The following is a 19,309-nucleotide window of genomic DNA, read 5'->3' on the forward strand; positions in this document are numbered from 1 at the left end:
CAAACGACGTTGTCAATCTTGTCTCTAGGTTTACAGATATTAAATTTACCTACAATTTCCAAAAATTTTGTCCTCACCCAACCTCCATATTTTTAAATTTGCTACTTCTTACCCAACAATTGTTATTAATCTAACAGTCAGTGGAGCACCCTGAAATAGTCTTATTTCCTATTTTTCTTATTTTCCTATTATCCAAATCAGTGTTGCCCAGGCTACAAATGGACTTACCTATTGTGCTTAAAATGCTACTTCTCAGATCAAAAACTTCAAAAGAACCCACTGGATATTTAACCCCTCAAAAGCAAGTGCACTACAGCCCAGATCTCAACCCATCTCAACTGCTGGATAACACAAACCTGTTTTCTCATAGGTGCCCAATTTCAACCACAACACATAACCAAACAAGACAAATTCTCAGCAATTCTTTGTGGTGAGAAGAATCGAAATAAAACTGGGGGAAATCCTCAATTTCAAAGATTCCCAGCTAAAGAAATACAATGTAAGCAAACATTTTGTGTTCCTGAAATGCCCTGTGTCTACAGTGATCAGGTAGAGAAAAGTTATTTCAAGTTCAAATATAACTTGCCGATTGCCACATGGTGCAGAGTCTTTCCACCCCTACACTCCCAAAACCCAATCAGACAAGTGGCCGTAATCTGACTCCCAGTGCACTGGGAGCTGCGGGGCAGGCAATGAGAGCTGCACTCTGGCCAGGGAAGGCATGAGTGGCAGACCCGCAGCAAGGCAGTGGGGGTAAGTCTTTCTTTGCCTTCAGGGAACAAAGCGCGGGCCAAAAGATGAAACTCTGACTCTTTTGTTATAGATATATGTGCCTTCTCAGACAGAATTTAGAAGGAAACTGTAAGACAGGTAGGTGATTCTTTTCTATCTGGGTACTGGGCATAATCATAAAGAGACATAGGGAAAAGAAAAGAAAAAAAGGATGCTTTGTTGCAAAATCCTCCAAATATTCAAGACCTGTGCATGCACAGGAAAATTACCCTATGGAGGTAAATCTATCTGCAGTATTTTTCTTCAGAAAAATTACTCACCGGGAAGCTCAGCTGTCCAGAAGTGGATCAGGCTGTGTGTTCAGCTAGAAAATAATGTGTCCGGTTCAGTACAACCCGGGCACATCAACAAACCCCCTTTGTTCTGGGGCGAGAGAAGCAAAACAAATAGTGTTGATCAATTTTCCGTGAGTGTGAACACATAAGGGAACATTGCTGATAATAACAGGAGCTATGACAGACTCTGCCTGCCGAGGTGAGCACTTGGAAGGTCAGGGCTATGTATGTGCTGCCTGGGAACTTTGGGGTTCGCAGCTAACTGAGGCTGTTCGCTCTGCCCCGGAAGGACATCAGATTCTGTGGGTTTTCCAAAAAAGTCAAAGCACTGTTAAGGAGCATATTTATCTATTCGGCGGGGGAGGGGGGGCTGGGGGGGGTTGATGTTGTTGTTGTTGTTTTAATTCCTCTAGCTGATGAAAATTTGAAGCTGAAAGAGCAACTGAGTTTCTTAAATTAGGTCTCTGGAGAGGCAGGAGTGAACAGGCGGGGAGATAGAAAGTGAGGGAGCCAGGTTATAGCCAGGAGGTGGCCTTTTGCCAGGGCCCGCCTCTCTTGGTGGTACGTGGTGCTGAAAGGGACCTGGGGTGTCCTGCCCCCCGCCCCCCAGCCTCCTTGGTTTCCTGCTTTGTCCTCTTCCTATCTCCCCGTTGAGGATATTTTTAATGTCTCTCTCAGGGCATACTCCCTGCCCCATTCCAAGGGCTGCTTTGGCTCTTTATTTTCTCTTCCTCTAGTGAATATGATGTCATTGTCCTCCCAGCTGGGCTTTCTTGTAATTACTTAGAGGAGTTCACACGCAGGGGACATCAAGGACAGGGCTGGCTGTCCCCCTTCTGGAGCCACCCCGCCTTGGGCCGAAAATGGGTTTCTCCTTCCAGCTCTGAAGCAAAGCCCCGTATCAAAGCAGAGGCTGAGTTGAGATCCTAAAGGTCAAGGGAGAGTTCCCCTAGCCCTTTTTAGCACAGCATTTCCCCACTGCTCATCCAGAACCCAGGCTCTTGGGAAGGGGAGGGGGGCTCCTTCCTTATACATCAAGGGGAAAGCTGTAATAACTCTACCCTGTTCAAATACCTGGCTTTCTTGCCTAACCCTTTTCATAGCCTCTGGTGATCAGTCTCTCCACACTCCTTCGCTCTCACCACTATCACAGGCAAAGGATAAGGGCAAATGCCTTGAATAATGGGGTAACTAGAGTAATTGCCCCCACATTGGGAATTCTAGCCATTTCTTGCCCAAACCAGCAGTTGGGATTAATATCCTCAAACCCCATCCCTTCTCAGCTCCAAAGATCCTCAGACAATAAGAGGAAAACAGACTGGAGGAAGAAAATGCTCCCTCCCAACGGCTGTCTTGCTGCACCCCACCCTCCTCCCAGCTCCCCAGCACACCCACAAGGTCCCTCAGAATTGGCGCCCCCGCCGTCTTTCCGGGCCACTCTGAAGGAGAAGAAGGCCGCCAAGAAGACGCTGGAGAACAGCCACTCTCCGTGGAGCCTTCTGCTCCGAGGGCCACTGCCCCCGGCCCCGCGCCCCCGCCGCCGGTCCCCGCACTCGGCTGCCCCTCGAGGGCGCAGACCGGATGCCCGGGGCGCCCACCCCGGCCTCCAGGGTCCCTTTGGGGAGGCGTGTCTGAGGGGTCACGTCGGGGGTCGAGAGAGGGTCAGGCACAAAAAGGGACTGTCGCCCAGCCCGGCAAAGCACGGCGGAGGCCAGGATGCAGCCTTTCCCCGCGCGGCTGCTGGGACACCTGGGACGGGGGCGGGGCGGGGGCGGGGCGGGGGCGGGGCAGGAGCGGGGCAGGAGAGGGCAGGGGCGGGGCAGGAGCGGGGCAGGAGCGGGCAGGGGCGGGGCACGGGCGGGGCACGGGCGGGGCACGGGCGGGGCACGGGCGGGGCCGGCGCTGGGCGGTGGCTGTTTGTCCACCTGGCACCCGCCCGGGGGTGGCCGCTCCCCTGGGGCCCGAGGTTGACACGGCCCAGCGCCGCGCGCCCAGGTCCGCAGGGGAGACGGAGGGAGTGTCCCTGTCGCCGCTCCGGCCCTGCCAGTTCCCACCGCCCCGGCCAGTCACCCTGAGTTCCCCTCCCCCGAACGACTTTACCTTCTCCAAAGACCGGCTTCAGCATTCCTGGCCTCCTCGCGGGCCTCCTCCCTAATCCGCAGTCTCTGCTGGGGGCGAGGAGCATCACGCCCCACAAATCCATTTTCAGAGGGCCATTTTGAGCAACAAAGTGCAAAACTGCAAAAGACCTCTCTTTTTTTTTTTATTATTGCTTTACGTTCAAAATATAAATGGCATGTTGAAAGTACATTGAAACTTAAAAACTTGCTCTGAGGTAATTAACTCTTGCTCTGAGGTAAATATATTCCCTTCTTAGTTGTTTAAGAAACTCGATTTAGACATTTTCCTTTCTAGGGACACATCGGTGCAACTGGATGAGCTGTGACCGTTAAATAAAAGGAGGCTAGAATCACAATTTGACTGTTAAGGAGACCATTAATTAATTAAGAAGGTTTTCTGGAAGCATTCTTTCTTGATATGCAAATAACCTTTGAGGGGATCCTTCCCCCCAGTCGGGCAAGATGACACGCCTGGAGTCTTCACCCAAATTCAATTCATGAACCCTGCTCTGGTAAACTGATTAGGATCTGTTTTCTTTTCAGTAAGTGTGGACCATTGTGTAGAAGAGAGAACATCATGGTGGCTTTCAGAGGGGTCTGGACTCAAGCTTTCTGGAAGGCAGTCACAGCAGAATTTCTGGCTATGCTCATCTTTGTGCTCCTCAGCCTGGGATCTACCATCAACTGGGGGGGAACAGAAAAGCCCCTACCTGTCGACATGGTTCTCATCTCCCTCTGCTTTGGACTCAGCATTGCAACTATGGTGCAGTGCTTCGGCCACATCAGCGGCGGCCACATCAACCCTGCTGTGACAGTGGCCATGGTGTGCACCAGGAAGATGAGCATCGCCAAGTCTGTCTTCTACGTCACGGCCCAGTGCCTGGGCGCCATCATCGGAGCCGGGATTCTCTACCTCGTCACACCTCCCAGTGTGGTGGGGGGCTTGGGGGTCACCACGGTAATATCTGTAGCTCTTATTTTCCAACTAGGACTCCGGGCTTCTTGCAGACCCCTGCTACAGCACACCCCGATGGCCTGAGAGACTTTCCTAAAATTGCTAATTTCTCCCCAGAGAATTTCTGATGACTCCTGCTACCCGTGAAAACTGATCCCAGCAACACTGACTGTATCCATATATAATCATTGTTTGTCATCGAGTGATGAATATTATTAAGTCTAGATGGCACAAAAATTGTGTTGGTTTTTTTCCCTGGGTCTCACTCCCATCCCAGCGACCATACTAGACTATATATTTAGCTTAAGGCATTTTTATTACAACTATTTGTTGGTTCGCTAGCAGAAGAAACAATTTTGTTTCTTGTCACTTTCATGAGATTTAAAATGATCTACATCAAGGGTCACACTTAAAAAAATAAATTGACGTTTGATCCTAGTTTTGTCCTTAACTGGTTAGGAACATTCAGTTGTTAGCTCAGCACCAGGATTGATTAAAAAAACCACACACAGTTTAAATTTTAATTGAAATATATATTAATTAATTTAAACCTAATTAATGGATTTAATCATTGCCTTATAAAATTACAAGACTCTCAAGAAACTCCTTTATAAGTTACGTTCAGCAGCGGCACATTTTGCTTCCTTTGTAGAAAAGGACATTCAGCACAAATTCCCGCTTGGTCATTGCAGGAGTAATTAATTATCTGTGATGGCCCAAAATGAGTGGAAATTCATTCCTTTTTTGTTTTGTTTTGTTTTGTTTTTTGGATGCAGGGGGAGCATCTCACTTGGGGGGTGGAACAGAGGGCTCAAATTAACCATTGCTTTTTCCAGTGAGGAAGTATGCCTTTCACAATGATATGTTATCAGAGAAAATGAACTCATGCTTCAATTCAGATGGAGCATTTCTCTCTTTTTAGGTTCATGGAAATCTTACCGCTGGTCACGGTCTCCTGGTGGAGTTGATAATCACATTTCAGTTGGTGTTTACTATTTTTGCCAGCTGTGATTCCAAACGGACTGATGTCACTGGTTCAGTAGCTTTAGCAATTGGATTTTCTGTTGCAATTGGACATTTATTTGCAGTAAGTTTCCAAGTCCATTTAAATAATTGATTCATTTCATTTAGCCTCCCCCTAGAGCTGGCTTAAAGATCTTGTGTTTATAGCTGTAGTTCTTTAGTATCCAGCCACGTTTGTCCATTTTAGGTGATTATTTTGCTAACTTTATGATGAGAATGTTGACATGGCTGCTAACATCTTGACAGTTTCTCTAACCGACTTGGCAAATGGTAGCAAATTGCAGTGAATGCTTCCTGCTCCTAGCCCCGTTTCAGCAATGTCTGAAGTGGTTTTCTTTTTCCCTATAGATCAATTACACCGGTGCCAGCATGAATCCCGCCCGATCCTTTGGACCTGCAGTTATCATGGGAAATTGGGAAAACCACTGGGTAACCATCCTGTTGATAATTCCTGTCCTCCTACACTTGAGGACAATTACCCCATGGAGCTCTTTTTTTTTCTTTGCTCACTAGTTTTCTTACTCCCTCCCAACCTTGACTCCCCACTTTCCTACACCATTCATAAAGACCAGGGAGAGACCAGCCCAGATCTACTGTAAAACATCGCATCTTATATCTGTTCGGGGCCTTCGGTAATAGTCTTTCTTTTTTAACAAGCGCTGCCCTGGGCACTGTATCTGATAGACTTACCGATGTGGAACAAGTGAAAAATCAGGGTGATTTGGTGAATATGGGGTTTCACTCATTGAAAGTAAAGCCTTCCTGGCGATAACAAAATATACACTTGCAAAAAAAATAAAAAGAAGAAGAAATGCTTAAAAGCACTGCCCATAGCAAAAATATTTATTTATCTTTTTTGTTTACAAAAGCATGAACCCAATTAATAGTATGTGAGTCAGAAGCATTTGAACTGCAGATGGAGAGGAATCAATGGTGGGAATGTTTATGCTGTTATCACCATAACCATACTGGAAACATCGATGACTTTCCGAAGAGGCACGCTCTCCAGTCTCATGGCCAACCTACTTACTCATGTGGTGGCGGTGCTTCCAGAGAGTAGCGATGTCCATTTTTAAATATCGTGATCCATTTTATTTCAATTGTTTCTTACAACAAAGGAATTTAAATCCCTTAAATGAATAACATGGCAGTGTTAAGGCCACTCCTAGACTAACTTAAAATAACCAATAAAATATGAGACTTATGTAAGCCAGCCTCAAGTAGGGCAAACTTTGATTGTCACTTATGTGCCGTGAATGCTATTTTACAACTTTTATTTTTAATTCATGAATATAACCATATGTCACTTGTGTTTTAATCTCATTCACACAGTGGTTATTGACCCAGTTACATCCATCCAACCGTAGTATACATTACAAATGAGAGGAAATCGCACCACTACTATAGGCATTCAGCGCTAAGAAAACTGTCCTGAGTTTTTAAAAGTAATTTCAATCCTTAAAGAATGAGAGTCAGTGTTCAAAAGCAAAATTTTGGACCCAGCCATGCAAAGAATGTCAACATATACCATCCATGAGATCGGTCATTTTGCCACCGGTATTTCCATTTACGTCTCAAAAAATTTGCCACATTAATAGGAATGGAAATTTTTAATGGGCAGTATATAGTTACTTACGGTAAAGGTACAACTGTTAAGTTCACCTTTATTAAATTCGAACTATTTTTGTAATTACAATTTAGACAAATAACAATTTTTAACTTTAGTTATGAAGACTTTAAAATGTGGATGAAAATACATGGCTTTTATTAATCACCTACTGGTTGTGGTAGGCTAGCTAAAATTTGACTAGTAGGAAAATATTTAGCTTGTTGACTGAATTAAAGTTTTCCCCTTGTTCCTATTTTATAACAAACTTAATCCCACTGAATACGAATGCTCATTCTGTGGCAATGGTTGTGTGGATTTTAGAACTAATTTACAGCACATTTGCAGATAGATTGATTGATAGAGAGAGTAACATCAAAATATTAATGGTGAGTTTTCTAGGTAGTGCAATGACACTGTTTTAGTTTTCCTCTTCGCACTTTCTATATATCTATATTTTTAGCAAGAAAAATTATTGACCTTTATAAATTTGGAAAGTCATTTTAAAGTATGTTATGACTTTTGTTTTGGAATAGCAACCTGAAACTGAGATTTGCTCTTTTGGGGGAGCATGTAGCCAGATGTCTTCTTCGTAGGAGTTTTGGGGATGCATCATAATTATTTAGCAGTCCCTTGTCTCCCTTGTGGGAGTCGTAGCATGGGGAATAGAACATACCTAGTGAGCTCTTACTAAAGGAACAGAGAGTAAAGGCATTTAGAGGAGGGCTCTCGTTTCTCCAATTGAACAGGCAAGGAGAAGGTCAACTCTTACATGGTTTCTTTCTGTTCAAGATAAGGAGCTTGGTCCTTGCAGGCACTCTACCAGGAGATTCCATGTGAAGTGTATGTGCTCAACTACAGCTCACATTTTGAATTTTCTTTAGATTTTGCAATGAGGATGCCACGTGAAATTAATTTCCAAAGAGTGTCAGGCGAGAAGCATTCCTCTTATTTTTTTCAAATGAGAAAAGGGGAGGCTCATGGAAAACGGTGCAGTAGTTCAAAAAAGAGGCTTGAAATCACACAGACCCGAAATCCCAATTCAAGCACTTGCTAAGCATGCAATCCTAAGCAAGCTTCTTGCCCTCTCAGGGTGTCAGCCTTCTTACCCATATAATCAGGACAATAATCATATCTACCTCAAATGTTGCTGTTGGAATTATGTGAGTTAATACAAGAAAAGTGCTAAGTACAGCTGGCTCAGTAAACCAGGTTTCCATTGCTCCACTAAATCTGTTGAATGAATGTCCACTATTCTGCCGCATATATGTGCTCCAAGCAAACATTGAGGTTTACCAAAACTCAACATTTAGTTTACTCTAGATGCAATAACGGTAGGATAAAAAGCTTCCATTTGTTGAATGAAAAATCCTGTGGAGTTGCTAATCCTCAATTAACCATCACCCATAAACCCAGTACTGGGTTTTTTTCACCAAGTGACCATGGTAGGAACCATGAGGATGAAAGAAGAGTAATGAACAAATCATGAGGTTTTCAATGAATTAAATCACCAGATTTTAGGGAAGAAAATCGTGTAGCATACAGAAAATGACTCACCGCCAGCCTATTCACATACAACGTTAAATTGTCTAGGAAACATGGAATGGAGCCTGTTGCTATGAAATTGGAACTAATAAATACAAGTATTATTTCAATTTAATTTTTACAACCTATGAGGTCTGTATTATCATAATCCCCACTTTGCAGATGAGGAAATGAAGTTTTAAGAAGTTAAGTAAGTGAATCAAGAATTCACCAAATTGCTAAGTGGTGGAGCTGGGATTCCACTGATTCCCTGCTGAGTAACTATAGCTCAAATGATAAAATCTGTATGTTGATTGCGATTAGGTAGGAAACCAAAGTAAAATGGCAATATTAAGAAAATAAGATAAGTACTCTCCAGAAATTCTTTTTTTTCCTGAAGAATTCTTAGTGTTCCCTTTGTAGGTAACACCACCAAAGAGGGGTTATCTTGACTTTAAGGATTATCAGAAAAATGGAAAGGAAATAACTAATGAAAGCAAGAAAAGAGAAAACAGCCTTTCCTTATTTTCCATTCGTATGTTATTTAGCAATTTGTGGATCTCTGATGTGCAGATGATGTATTTTCTTATATTCTTTCCAATCCTGCTTTCTTCTGCACAGCACATTTGCTCTCTTAATGTTAACCAGCTAGGCTCTAGATTCATGAGTTGTTCAAAAGAATAGTTTTCCTCCACTTTCACTCCATAACTCTTCCATCTTTTCCCCTAGATATATTGGGTCGGACCAATAATAGGAGCTGTCCTCGCTGGTGGCCTTTACGAGTATGTCTTCTGTCCAGATGTTGAACTCAAACGTCGTTTGAAAGAAGCCTTCAGCAAAGCTGCCCAGCAAACAAAGGGGAGCTACATGGAAGTGGAGGACAATAGGAGTCAGGTAGAGACTGACGACTTGATCTTAAAACCTGGAGTGATGCACGTGATTGACATTGACCGGAGCGAGGAGAAGAAGGGGAAAGACCCGTCGGGTGAGGTGTTGTCTTCAGTATGACTAGAAGATGGCACTGAAAGCAGACATGAACCCTCAGAACTGTCCTCAGATTTCCTTCCACCCATTAAGGAAACAGATTTGTTATAAATTAGCCATGCGCAGGGTTGTTTTTTCATGTTCTATTATTTAGGCTAGACAAGAAATATTTCTTTGTTCTACCAAGGAGGAATGGAAGAAACCTATTGTGAATTCCAAATCTAAAAAAGAAGTCTTCTTAAAGTGTCCCCAAAGCAAATATGAATCTAGTTTATCCTGCTGCCATTCATTAATAATCAATTTAAAATGTGTATCAAGATTTGGTTAAGTCTTGCCTGGCAGAACTTAGAGACATACCTATCAGTTTATTCCTCCTCAACCATGACCCTGGGATTGTCGATCCTCGTTTGAGTATTTATTCCATTAAGTGACATTTTTCAATGGCAAGGGACAGTATGTCACAAAGTCATGCACATTCAAGAGAGGAAATATAACAAGCTCTTTTATGGGTAGTCCCTTATTATAAACAACCTCAGCAAGAGAATATTAACAAGGGTGATTGCTAATGAATTGTTTCCATTTTTTATGTCAAATACCCAACTTTCAACCTGAACTCCAATTCATAATATTCCTTCCTCTTCCTCAGTGTCCAAGGTAATGATGACCTAAAGCCCAGAAATTTGAAGAATGTTCAGAAACCCTGTATATTTATTGGTTCCATCTAATAAAATATCCAAATCATAAGAAACACCTATTAAAACAAACAGGACAAAAGACTCATAAGATCTTACTGGAGTGGAGGAAAAATTACCATTATAAAAAACCATAAGGATAAAAGAACCTATATTCTGGAATCAAATAGTTGATCTGTTTTCAGTGCACATCCTCAAATACACCAGGTGAGGTTAAATATCTAAGCTTTTAACCACTTAACCATGTTGCTTATTTTTTTAATTTATTGGCAAAACTGGGGGTTTTGTTTGTGACTTTGGTTATCTATATGTAAACATTAGCTGAGATTTCTTTTTCATAACAAGAACATAACTAGCTGAATCCTAACTTTTTGTTATTAAGCTCTGCTCACTCTGGAAGGTGTCAAGTGGGGCCCTATCCAGTCCCCATTTCTGCTTCTCTGTCACTTCTCATGAAGTTCGTTGATAATCTTCAGTGTGGCATGTGATGGTATTTTAATGAATGAAAATGCAGGAGAGACAAGGAAGGCCATGGTTGCAGAGTAAAAGGGTGAGGACATCAGAACACTCCATGTTCAGAGCTGACTAGACCACCGATCTTTCATTTGTAGAGATATTGTACCTAGGAACCCAACACCGTTTTTAAGTATTTTCATTATTGACTCATTTATTTGTCGAGACATCTGTTCTTCCTGAACTGCTCTGCCTTGAGTTAGTAGAATGGTCTCTGGAAACCCCAGTCTCTATCATCTTAACCACCCAGGCTAGACTTTATCCTAGACAAAGAGCTGCAAACGTCAATTTAATTGAACAAAGAGCTAGTAGGGAAGCAAAAAACCCATCACTGCAAAGAATGGCTTGAAAACAAGCTGATTATCAAGGGCTTTCTTCTCCCACGCACAGTTCCAACTATGTGCCACTTTTTAGTGTTAGGAGCAGGTGTGCGTCTGTGGCAGAGATAATGGACCACTGTTCAACCTGATTCTCTTCGGTGCTAAGAAAGTGCTGCGCGAGGTCCGCAGGGAGGCATCACACCAGGGCAGTGCCTGGGTGGTTTTCCTGGACGATTCCCAACCCCAGGCCCCTTGCTCAGATGTGTGGCCAACCACACCCTCCACCAGGGAGACCCATCGTTTCCTGTTTGGGGCGGCATCTATAGGAAGTAGGGTGAGATTCTAATGATGGTTTATGCTTGTCTTTTCAAACGTTTGTATGGTATACCACTAAAGGCTTAAAATCGGGGCGGGGGGGGGGGTGTAGGCTCAAAAGATAATGCTATCAACCAGGGCAAACATGTCAGCTCAAAAGTTAACAAGGAAAAGTTAAACAGATTTTTCGAATATGCTTACAATTTGCTGGCTTACAATCGATTTTATTCAGCCATATGGTTTACTTCTTATACACTCACTTTTATACTCACTTCCAGTTAAAGTATTTAATAAGTTAGTGCTTAAAAAAAAAAAAAATAGGCATGAATGATGTTTTTGTAAATTGTTTTCCAGCAACCAGCAGAGTGCCTGGCACTTAGTAGGTATGTGTTAGTTAATAAAAATATATGAATTTCATTTAGGATTTAAGAATGTAAATAATTTTCTTCTAATCTTGCTTTTGCTCAGTATTTAATAAAAGCTTGATTTCAAGGACTACTAAGGGAAGGCAATATAAATGTAAAAACCACAAAATATATTTTTGCATTCTACTATTTCAGAGGCATAGAGTGAATGAAAGCTTTAGCACTTTTTTTTTCCCCTGCATATGAGACAACATATTTTGTATTTCACTCAAGGCTCTGCCAGTAAAAAGTAATGAAATTGTACCTTTCTAATGACATCTATGCAGCAGGGGTCTATTGCCTTGTGGATGGCACCAAATTATCCGAGTGTATTAGGACACGAGGGCTTTTCCCTTTAATCCCTTCTTATTAATGAAGTGCATCGTGCTGCTCCCAGGAGAGGGCTGCTGACAGATAGACAGAAAAGAGATCAGAGAGAAAAAACTGGAAGGACATAAATGAATTATACCCAGCCAGGAAGCAATGCCAAGTGTCTCTTCCCTATGGAAAAATACAATAAGCACCCCAAGATTGTGACTTGGTCCCTACAATGAAAATGTATATAGTTTGTCAAAAGAAGTACAAAGGGTAAGAGTCGTTTTTAAGTTTGGGGGGGCTTTCTTAAATATTTGGGGCCCAGCATTTGAATGTATTTTTTCATCGTTGAAGTTGGCTTTTTTTTTTTTTTTTCCCAAGAGTCCTAAACTTTTACACTGGAAGGAAATATTTTCTGGTACCTAAATTGTTGCCTAGATGTAAGATTCCTACACTTTGTTCCTACCATTTGATGCTTTTCATAAATTCTTCCCCTTTCTGACTCTTCTCCTAATGTAGTTGATAGGTCCTAGCTGTCACTCAGTCTGAAAAAAAAGGGATTAGAAATATCTGAATAACATAGATGATGGCATTAAACTAAATAGGTCCTAGCTGTCACTCAGTCTGAAAAAAAAGGGATTAGAAATATCTGAATAACATAAATGATGGCATTAAACTATCTGATTAATTGTTAAAGGTCTGATTCCAAATAGGACAGACTGTTCTTCTTAGGCCGTGAAACCCGGCAACTTAACTTACTGGTTTCAATTCAGTAACGAACAGGAAAATTCCAAAATAGAGTAGCAAACTGAAGCACTAAAATTAATCCTGGCGAGGCCCTTTGTTGCATCGTGTAGATACTATGCCTGCATGCTGTGAACATCTGACAGGGGAAGTTGCCTTCGTGACAACTAGATGACAGTAGGAGCTCAAGAGACAGCCTTATCAGATGATACAAGGCCAATGTAACTTCTCCTTAGAAGCACTATAGAATGGGCAAACTCAGAATATCTTATGCCTGAAAGTAATTCTGTCTTTATGTTTATGTTCATGGCATCAAAATTTTTAGGAAGACGTGACTACTATCTGGAAAGTGCACTGAACAAAACTCACTTTCTTTACCACAAATTTTGTGTGCTTGCATTGTATTGTAATACTTTATAGATCACCCCAAAATAGCAGTAACTTTTGAAATTTGTAGTTCTCTGAAATACATAGAAGACATTTAATTCAGGGCTCAAAACCTGTGGCCACGCACTTTTGCAGATGACCATACCCTATGAAAGCAGTTATAGTGTCACCCACATGTGTTAAAATCCAAGAGCTAAAAATTACACCTAATTTATATAACCCGTTGGAATATATTTTTAGATTCTTTTCAGGATTAATTAAATAAACATGCAGTTTATGACAATATAATTGTTTATCACTTTTATGACCCAAATCACTATTGTAATTCTTGATAAACTGGTGAGAATAAACTAAGCATATGGTTATATTCACAACTATTTATTAACTGAAATGTTATCCCAACATCAGAGCTAATGTTGAGATTTAAACTGCAATGTCTAAAATGTCTAATATTTGGAATAATCTATTAAGTATTAGCATTGTGGTTGATTTCCATGAATTGCATTGTATCTCATACTACTAAGTTTGTGCAAATAAACTTTTAATGTTTAAAAAGTAAACATTGCATCTGATAATGTTTGAAAATTCACTCATAGTTTTTTCAAGTTAGATCTTGAGAGCATCCTTTAGAATGACCCAAAGGTTTAGATATTTGAGTATAATCAACACCAAATAAAACAGTGGTGGGATCTATATAATGAAATGCATTTTTTGGAAGGCTGCAGAGGATACACTATGGTAGGCCCTGATGGACACAGTGAAAATGGTACTTCCGTGGGCTTACTTCTAAATGTTCACATCCATGCAGAATAGGCCATTGAAAATCAGCTGTCATTACAGTGAGTCTGAAAGTGAAGACTTTATCAACTGTGACTCGGATGAGGCTGGTATTGCTAAATAGATGATCCATCCTTAGGGCATTTGGCAGAGTCTGCCTACCCAGATGGATAATGCAGGCACGGTGAGTACTGGGACACTCCCCTGGGTTCTTAGTTTGAGGGGCTCCTCAATTTTGAGAGGCTATAGAGCCTCAGGGAAGAATTGAAGACAATCATTTATGTAGTGTACAACCCATCAGATGAGTAGTGAATGATGCCTTTGGAGCCCGGTGGACACGTACCTCTCTTACAGCATTTGTCAGCGCTCACCAACATAGCAATGGCAGTATTTCCCATCGTAGTGAAATAGCTTGTGTAGGTATCTGTCTCCCCTACTAGCTTCTAAACTCCTTAAGGGCTAGGATGATATTTTATTTCTTCCGTATCCCCCACCCGCAGCACTGAGCACCAGGCTTGACATTTCACTCAATATATGCTCGTTGCATGAATGAATACAGAACCTAAGGACTATCTCACAATCACGGGGAAATACTACAAAGCACTGTACCTCAATCTAGTTGCTTTTGCCGTTGTGTAGATGTGTGCTAAATATTTGAATTCTTATAGTTCCAGTTAGGAGCCTGAAAGTAGCTCAAGCACTAAAGAAAAAGCAAAGAAAAAATGCACAGAAAGAATAAAACACTAATTGGATTTCTAAAATTTATACCTAATGTGCAGGCAACAAGACATGTTTTCATTGCTGTATTTATACAATGGCCAGATGTTAGACGAAATTTAGCTCAATGAGTATTTCAGCAAGAAAAGTATTTTAACAAGCATGGGAAGCTAGAGATATAAATGTCAGCCTGATTTTAGATAATTATCCTGCTTGGAAAATGTCCAAAATAATATGTCACCTGAATAATTCTTACTATTTTTTTTCATTTGTCTACCTCTTCACTCCTCAGGTTTAAGGAGACATTGAGAACTCTAGAAAGCTGAGTTGAGTTCTCCCTCCACATAGTCAGAAACCTCTGAGAAACTGTGGCACTGATTTTTGAAAGCTTTGTGCATAGCATAGTGATAGCACATGGCTAGTGCTCAATGAAAGCATGGTGAATGGATGAATGGATGGATGGATGGAGAAGTGGATGGATGGGTGGATGCAAGTGGATGGATGGATGGAGGAGTGGATGGATGAGTGGATACAATCTGGAGACATGAAATTAATATGTGAACAGATGGCAATCCTAGCCTGGATTCTTTCTTCCCTTATGAAAGCATTGGCCATAGGTCAGGAAAGTAGAGGAGAAATGCATAGATTAGAATAATTACCAACTATGGGTATATTTATGGGGTTTTATAAATTACAAATATTACTCTCAATTATTTAATCTACATTAAATGGGGTAAGCATTACTATCATCTTCATTTAGAAAGATGAGAAAACCAAGTGTCAATGAGATTAAGTAAATTACCCAAGATTATACCCAAGCATAAAGCAAAAACTAGGGATGTCTGGATGGCTCAGTCAGTTAAGCATCCAACTCTTGATTTCGCCTCAGGTCATACTCTCAGGGTTGTGGGATCGAGCCCTGCATCGGACTCTGTGCTGGGTGTGGAGCCTGCTTGAGATACTCCCTTTCCTTCTCCCTCTGCCCCTCCCTGCTCATGGTTCCTCTCTCTCTCTCTAAAATAAAGGGGGGGGGGGCCGCCTGGGTGGCTCAGTTGGTTAAGCGTCTGCCTTCGGCTCAGGTCATGATCCCAGGGTCCTGGGATAAAGCCCCCCATCAGGCTCCCTGCTTAGTGGGGAGACTGCTTCTCCCTCTACTGCTCCCTCTGCTTGTGCTCTCTCTCTCTCTATCAAATAAATAAATAAATAAAATATTTAAAAATTTAAAAATTAAAATAAATTTTAAAAAGTAGAGCAAAAACTGGATCTCATATCCGAATTAATCCCATTTCCCTAACTTATTCCCCTAAATCACACAAAGTTCCCCCATTTCTTCCATTCTTCTATCAGTTTATTTTCCCATCAGCCATGCTTCCCTAAGTGGCAAGAAACATATACTATCCATGCTAGAGGAAATCCTTATGTACAACACTGACAAAGGGCAGTATATCAAGGACTACAGACCTGGACTATCACAGACCTCAAAAAATAGTGTTGGGGCATCTGGCTGGCTTAGTTAGTGGAACACATGACTCCTGATCTCAGGGTTGTGAGTTCCAACCCACTTGTGAGTTTGAACCCACATTGGGTGTAGAGATCACTTAAAAATAAAATCTTGGGGGAAAAAAAAAGAATATAGTGTTAGTTGCTTCAAGGGGGAAACTTTGGATAATTTCAGACATTTTTCATTGATATTGTTCCTTTTGAAAATATTATAAAGATCACTATTTGAGATATTTTTTCATTTGATCTGGAAGAGAGAACCAGGGTTCTCTTTTTTCTCAGTCTGTCTAGACTCCTCTGAGCCACTACACTGTGTTGTGTCCTACCTGTGGTATTATAGGCTTCCGACTAGTCCAACATTCATATCTGCTTTTTCCAAGCCTTTGACTTTTCATATCCAATAGAGATTGCAGTGCGGTTAAACTTCTCAGTTGTTCCCGACTTCACCTCTCATTATCATTTTGACCACCTTTGAAGCAATTATTTAAATAGTCAAGTACAAATGCCACAAAGATAAATCAGCTAAACTTAGAAAGTGTTTTTGAAAGGGACTTTGAATGGCCAAGAAAACTCTTTCTTTACGGAGCAGGGCTATGATAGACACCTCTTACACAGCTTAAATTTCCTGGCTTTTTAAATAAAATAAAATTCTAATAAGGGAACCAATAAAATGGTGTTTGGAAATAATCTGAGCTTACCCTAGATCAGTCTATAAAGTTTACAGACTGGTTTTTTGTTGTTTTTTGTTTGTTTGTTTGTTTGTTTTAAGTAGGCAGGGAAGAGGGGGAAAGGAGGTGGGGGTAGGGGAGGGAGAGAGAGAGAATCCCAAGCAGACGCCAAACCCAGCATGAAGCCCGAAGCAGGCCTCGATCTCATGACCCTGAGATCATGACCTGAGCCCAAATCAAGAGTTGGACACTCAACCGACTGAGCCATTCAGACACCCTTACAGACTGTGTTTTTTTAATAAGATAAAATAAAGGTTATTTTTGAGTGGGCTAAGTTATAACATTGTTACAACAGCAACAGCTTTGGGAAGTAACTGAATAGAAGAGCCCTTTTCAGTACTTTCCCTTTCCTGCAACAGTAAGTAAAAGAGGAGATTTTCAGGTACAAAACAGAACTGAACACACACCTAGGACCTCCGTGTTTGCAAACTACAGGGCTGTAGATTAAGTCCCTCAATACTTTGACTCAGACTCTCAGAAGACAACAATCTTATAAAATATAGAGATGTATAACCAATGACTATGAGAAACCATAACTAAATTGATTCAATTTAGGGCTCCCAGAGGGGAAAGAGGAAAGACAGGGAAGAGGGAGGGAGGGCAATCAGGAATCCCCCAGTTACAGTAAAGTGGGGGGCAGGGGGAGGCTCCTTGCGCTCCTGCCCCCACCCAGTACAGAAGTTGCTAACACAGCAGTTGCCCGTATGCACAGAAAGTCCCTGTGCTAAGTCAGCACATTCTTCTCCTCCTGTATGGAATCAGTGCCCCAAAGAGAACTGAACTATGCTTTGTCTTTCACAGACGTGAGCCCCCATCTCAATTTTAATTGTCAAATGTCAGGCTAAAGGGAAACAGGCTCCTCCCGTGGAATAAAAGTACATCTTGATTTTCAGCAAGGAAGACAGGATGAAAGCGGGATCTCCCCATTTCTTTCAAGAAATCTAGCCTCTAAAATGTCCGTCTTTGGGGCGCCTGGGTGGCTCAGTTGGTTAAGCGTCTGCCTTCGGCTCAGGTCATGATCCCAGGGTCCTGGGATTGAGCCCCGCATCGGGCTCCCTGCTCTGCAGGAAACCTGCTTCTCCCTCTCCCACTCCCCCTGCTTGTGTTCCCTCTCTTGCTGTGTCTCTCTCTGTCAAATAAATAAATAAAATCTTTTAAAAAATAAAAAATGAATAAAATGTCTGTCTTTGAAAAAGAAAACATATGAGCCTAAATCTCAGCACATGGCTCCTGGAAATGATTCACCACATTAAGCTACTCCAGGACTTCAACGTCAGAACTTATCACAAAGGATGTAAGCTTTATCTTGTTGTTTCAAAAGCCAATCTCATGGAAACAGTCGCAGAAGCACGAAGAATGAGAGCTGCTGAGATTCTCTGGTGACCCGCAGTAAGAAAGAGTTGAGAAAAACTGATACAGATTATTCAGCCCTGCGGTGTTGGTACATTGTGGTTAAATCATTCATATTCTTTGAACTCTAATAAAAAATTCTTATCAAACAATGATGACATTTTCATCTCATCAAAATTTAATCACAAGAGTATTGTAATTCTGATTTTCTTCACCTCGGTTCAAATTGAAAGTAATTGTCAGACGTCATTTTAATTCTAACCATTACATCCCTTCTTACATGTTCTCCTTCACATTATCATGGCCCATTTTGTTCTTGAAGAGGCATGTCATTTTTTTCTATTATTCAAGCAGTTTTAAAAGAACTTTGTCACCTACTTACAAATAGTACACTTAAGGCTCATTTTAAAAAGCATTTGAGATAACAAATTAACATGAATGGAAAATGTTTCCTTGAACCACTGAGAGACATGAGGGGTAATAAATTCTGAGTATGGAATTGTTTGATGTTGGAAAAACACTTAATTGCCTGAATTCTTGAGCATTTCAAAAAAAAAATTTCCTTAGCAACCCTCAGCGCGACAGGCTTAAAATGCACAAAAGCAGAGAGGTAAACACAAGCTTGTTTAATTTTCTTCCTTTGACACTTTGGAAATAGTGAGGTGGCCCCTCCTGGAGGTGGCAAGTGAGTCCTGATCACTACTTCCAGGGATATATGGAAATCCAGCAACAAAACCCAAGAGGACTGTAGGATTTGGGATACTATGTGCGTTGTATTTTCTGTTTCCCACAAGAAACATGTATTACCATCAGGATCAGAAAGGAAAAAAATGAAAGATGTATTTAGAAAGACCTACAAGGTCTGACTGAAATGTATGGGTCAGAGGGCAACAGAGAGGATATAACGTGGAGCCTCTTGGAATTGTTCTCATATCTGTGTCTATGTCAAAGAGTAGAAAAGTCCAACCAAAGCAAAGAATCTACACTCAAATTCTTATGAGCTAAGCAGGCAAGCAATGGGATGGAGTCAAGAATGCCTTGGGGGAGATTGAGGCAAATGGGGGCAAACTCAGCTCAGCAGATTTTTGTCATCTGAGAACTTGGTTCCAGTATGTTCTGATCTTCCAATATTTTAGACAAACTTAAATTTTCAAATTGTATATGAAGTCTCCAAATTCTTAAATGTTGGCCTATGTGTTTTGTTTTGTTTTTTGACTGTAGAGACAAAGAACATAAGTATGAAATTGGGCCGGGCTCAAGCATCACCA

General features: G+C 41.4%; 1 protein-coding gene and 1 long non-coding RNA gene across 3 annotated transcripts in view; one reads left to right on the top strand and one right to left on the bottom strand.

Moving 5' to 3' along the window:
- The window catches only part of LOC118526356 (uncharacterized), a 52,529-nt gene extending 51,261 nt beyond the window's left edge, over positions 1-1,268 (bottom strand). Inside the window, exon 1 of the long non-coding RNA XR_013443351.1 lies at positions 1,053-1,268. This is a non-coding gene — a long non-coding RNA (uncharacterized LOC118526356). The remainder of the gene's footprint in view (positions 1-1,052) is intronic.
- AQP4 (aquaporin 4) lies at positions 628-12,564 on the top strand. Of its 2 annotated transcripts, none has more exons than XM_036077578.2 (5): positions 628-753; positions 3,731-4,145; positions 5,065-5,229; positions 5,514-5,594; positions 9,025-12,564. In XM_036077578.2, exons 1-5 carry the CDS (start codon positions 722-724, stop codon positions 9,301-9,303), a joined length of 972 nt encoding a protein of 323 aa, XP_035933471.1. In that variant the 5' UTR covers positions 628-721; the 3' UTR covers positions 9,304-12,564. The 2 variants fall into 2 exon arrangements, with proteins under 2 accessions (XP_035933471.1, XP_035933472.1); XM_036077579.2 differs by having other exon boundaries at positions 751-870.
- The last annotated feature ends 6,745 nt before the right edge of the window (positions 12,565-19,309 follow it).

The sequence above is a fragment of the Halichoerus grypus genome, chromosome 13 (genome assembly GCF_964656455.1).
Source record: "Halichoerus grypus chromosome 13, mHalGry1.hap1.1, whole genome shotgun sequence".
Taxonomy (NCBI): domain Eukaryota; kingdom Metazoa; phylum Chordata; class Mammalia; order Carnivora; family Phocidae; genus Halichoerus; species Halichoerus grypus.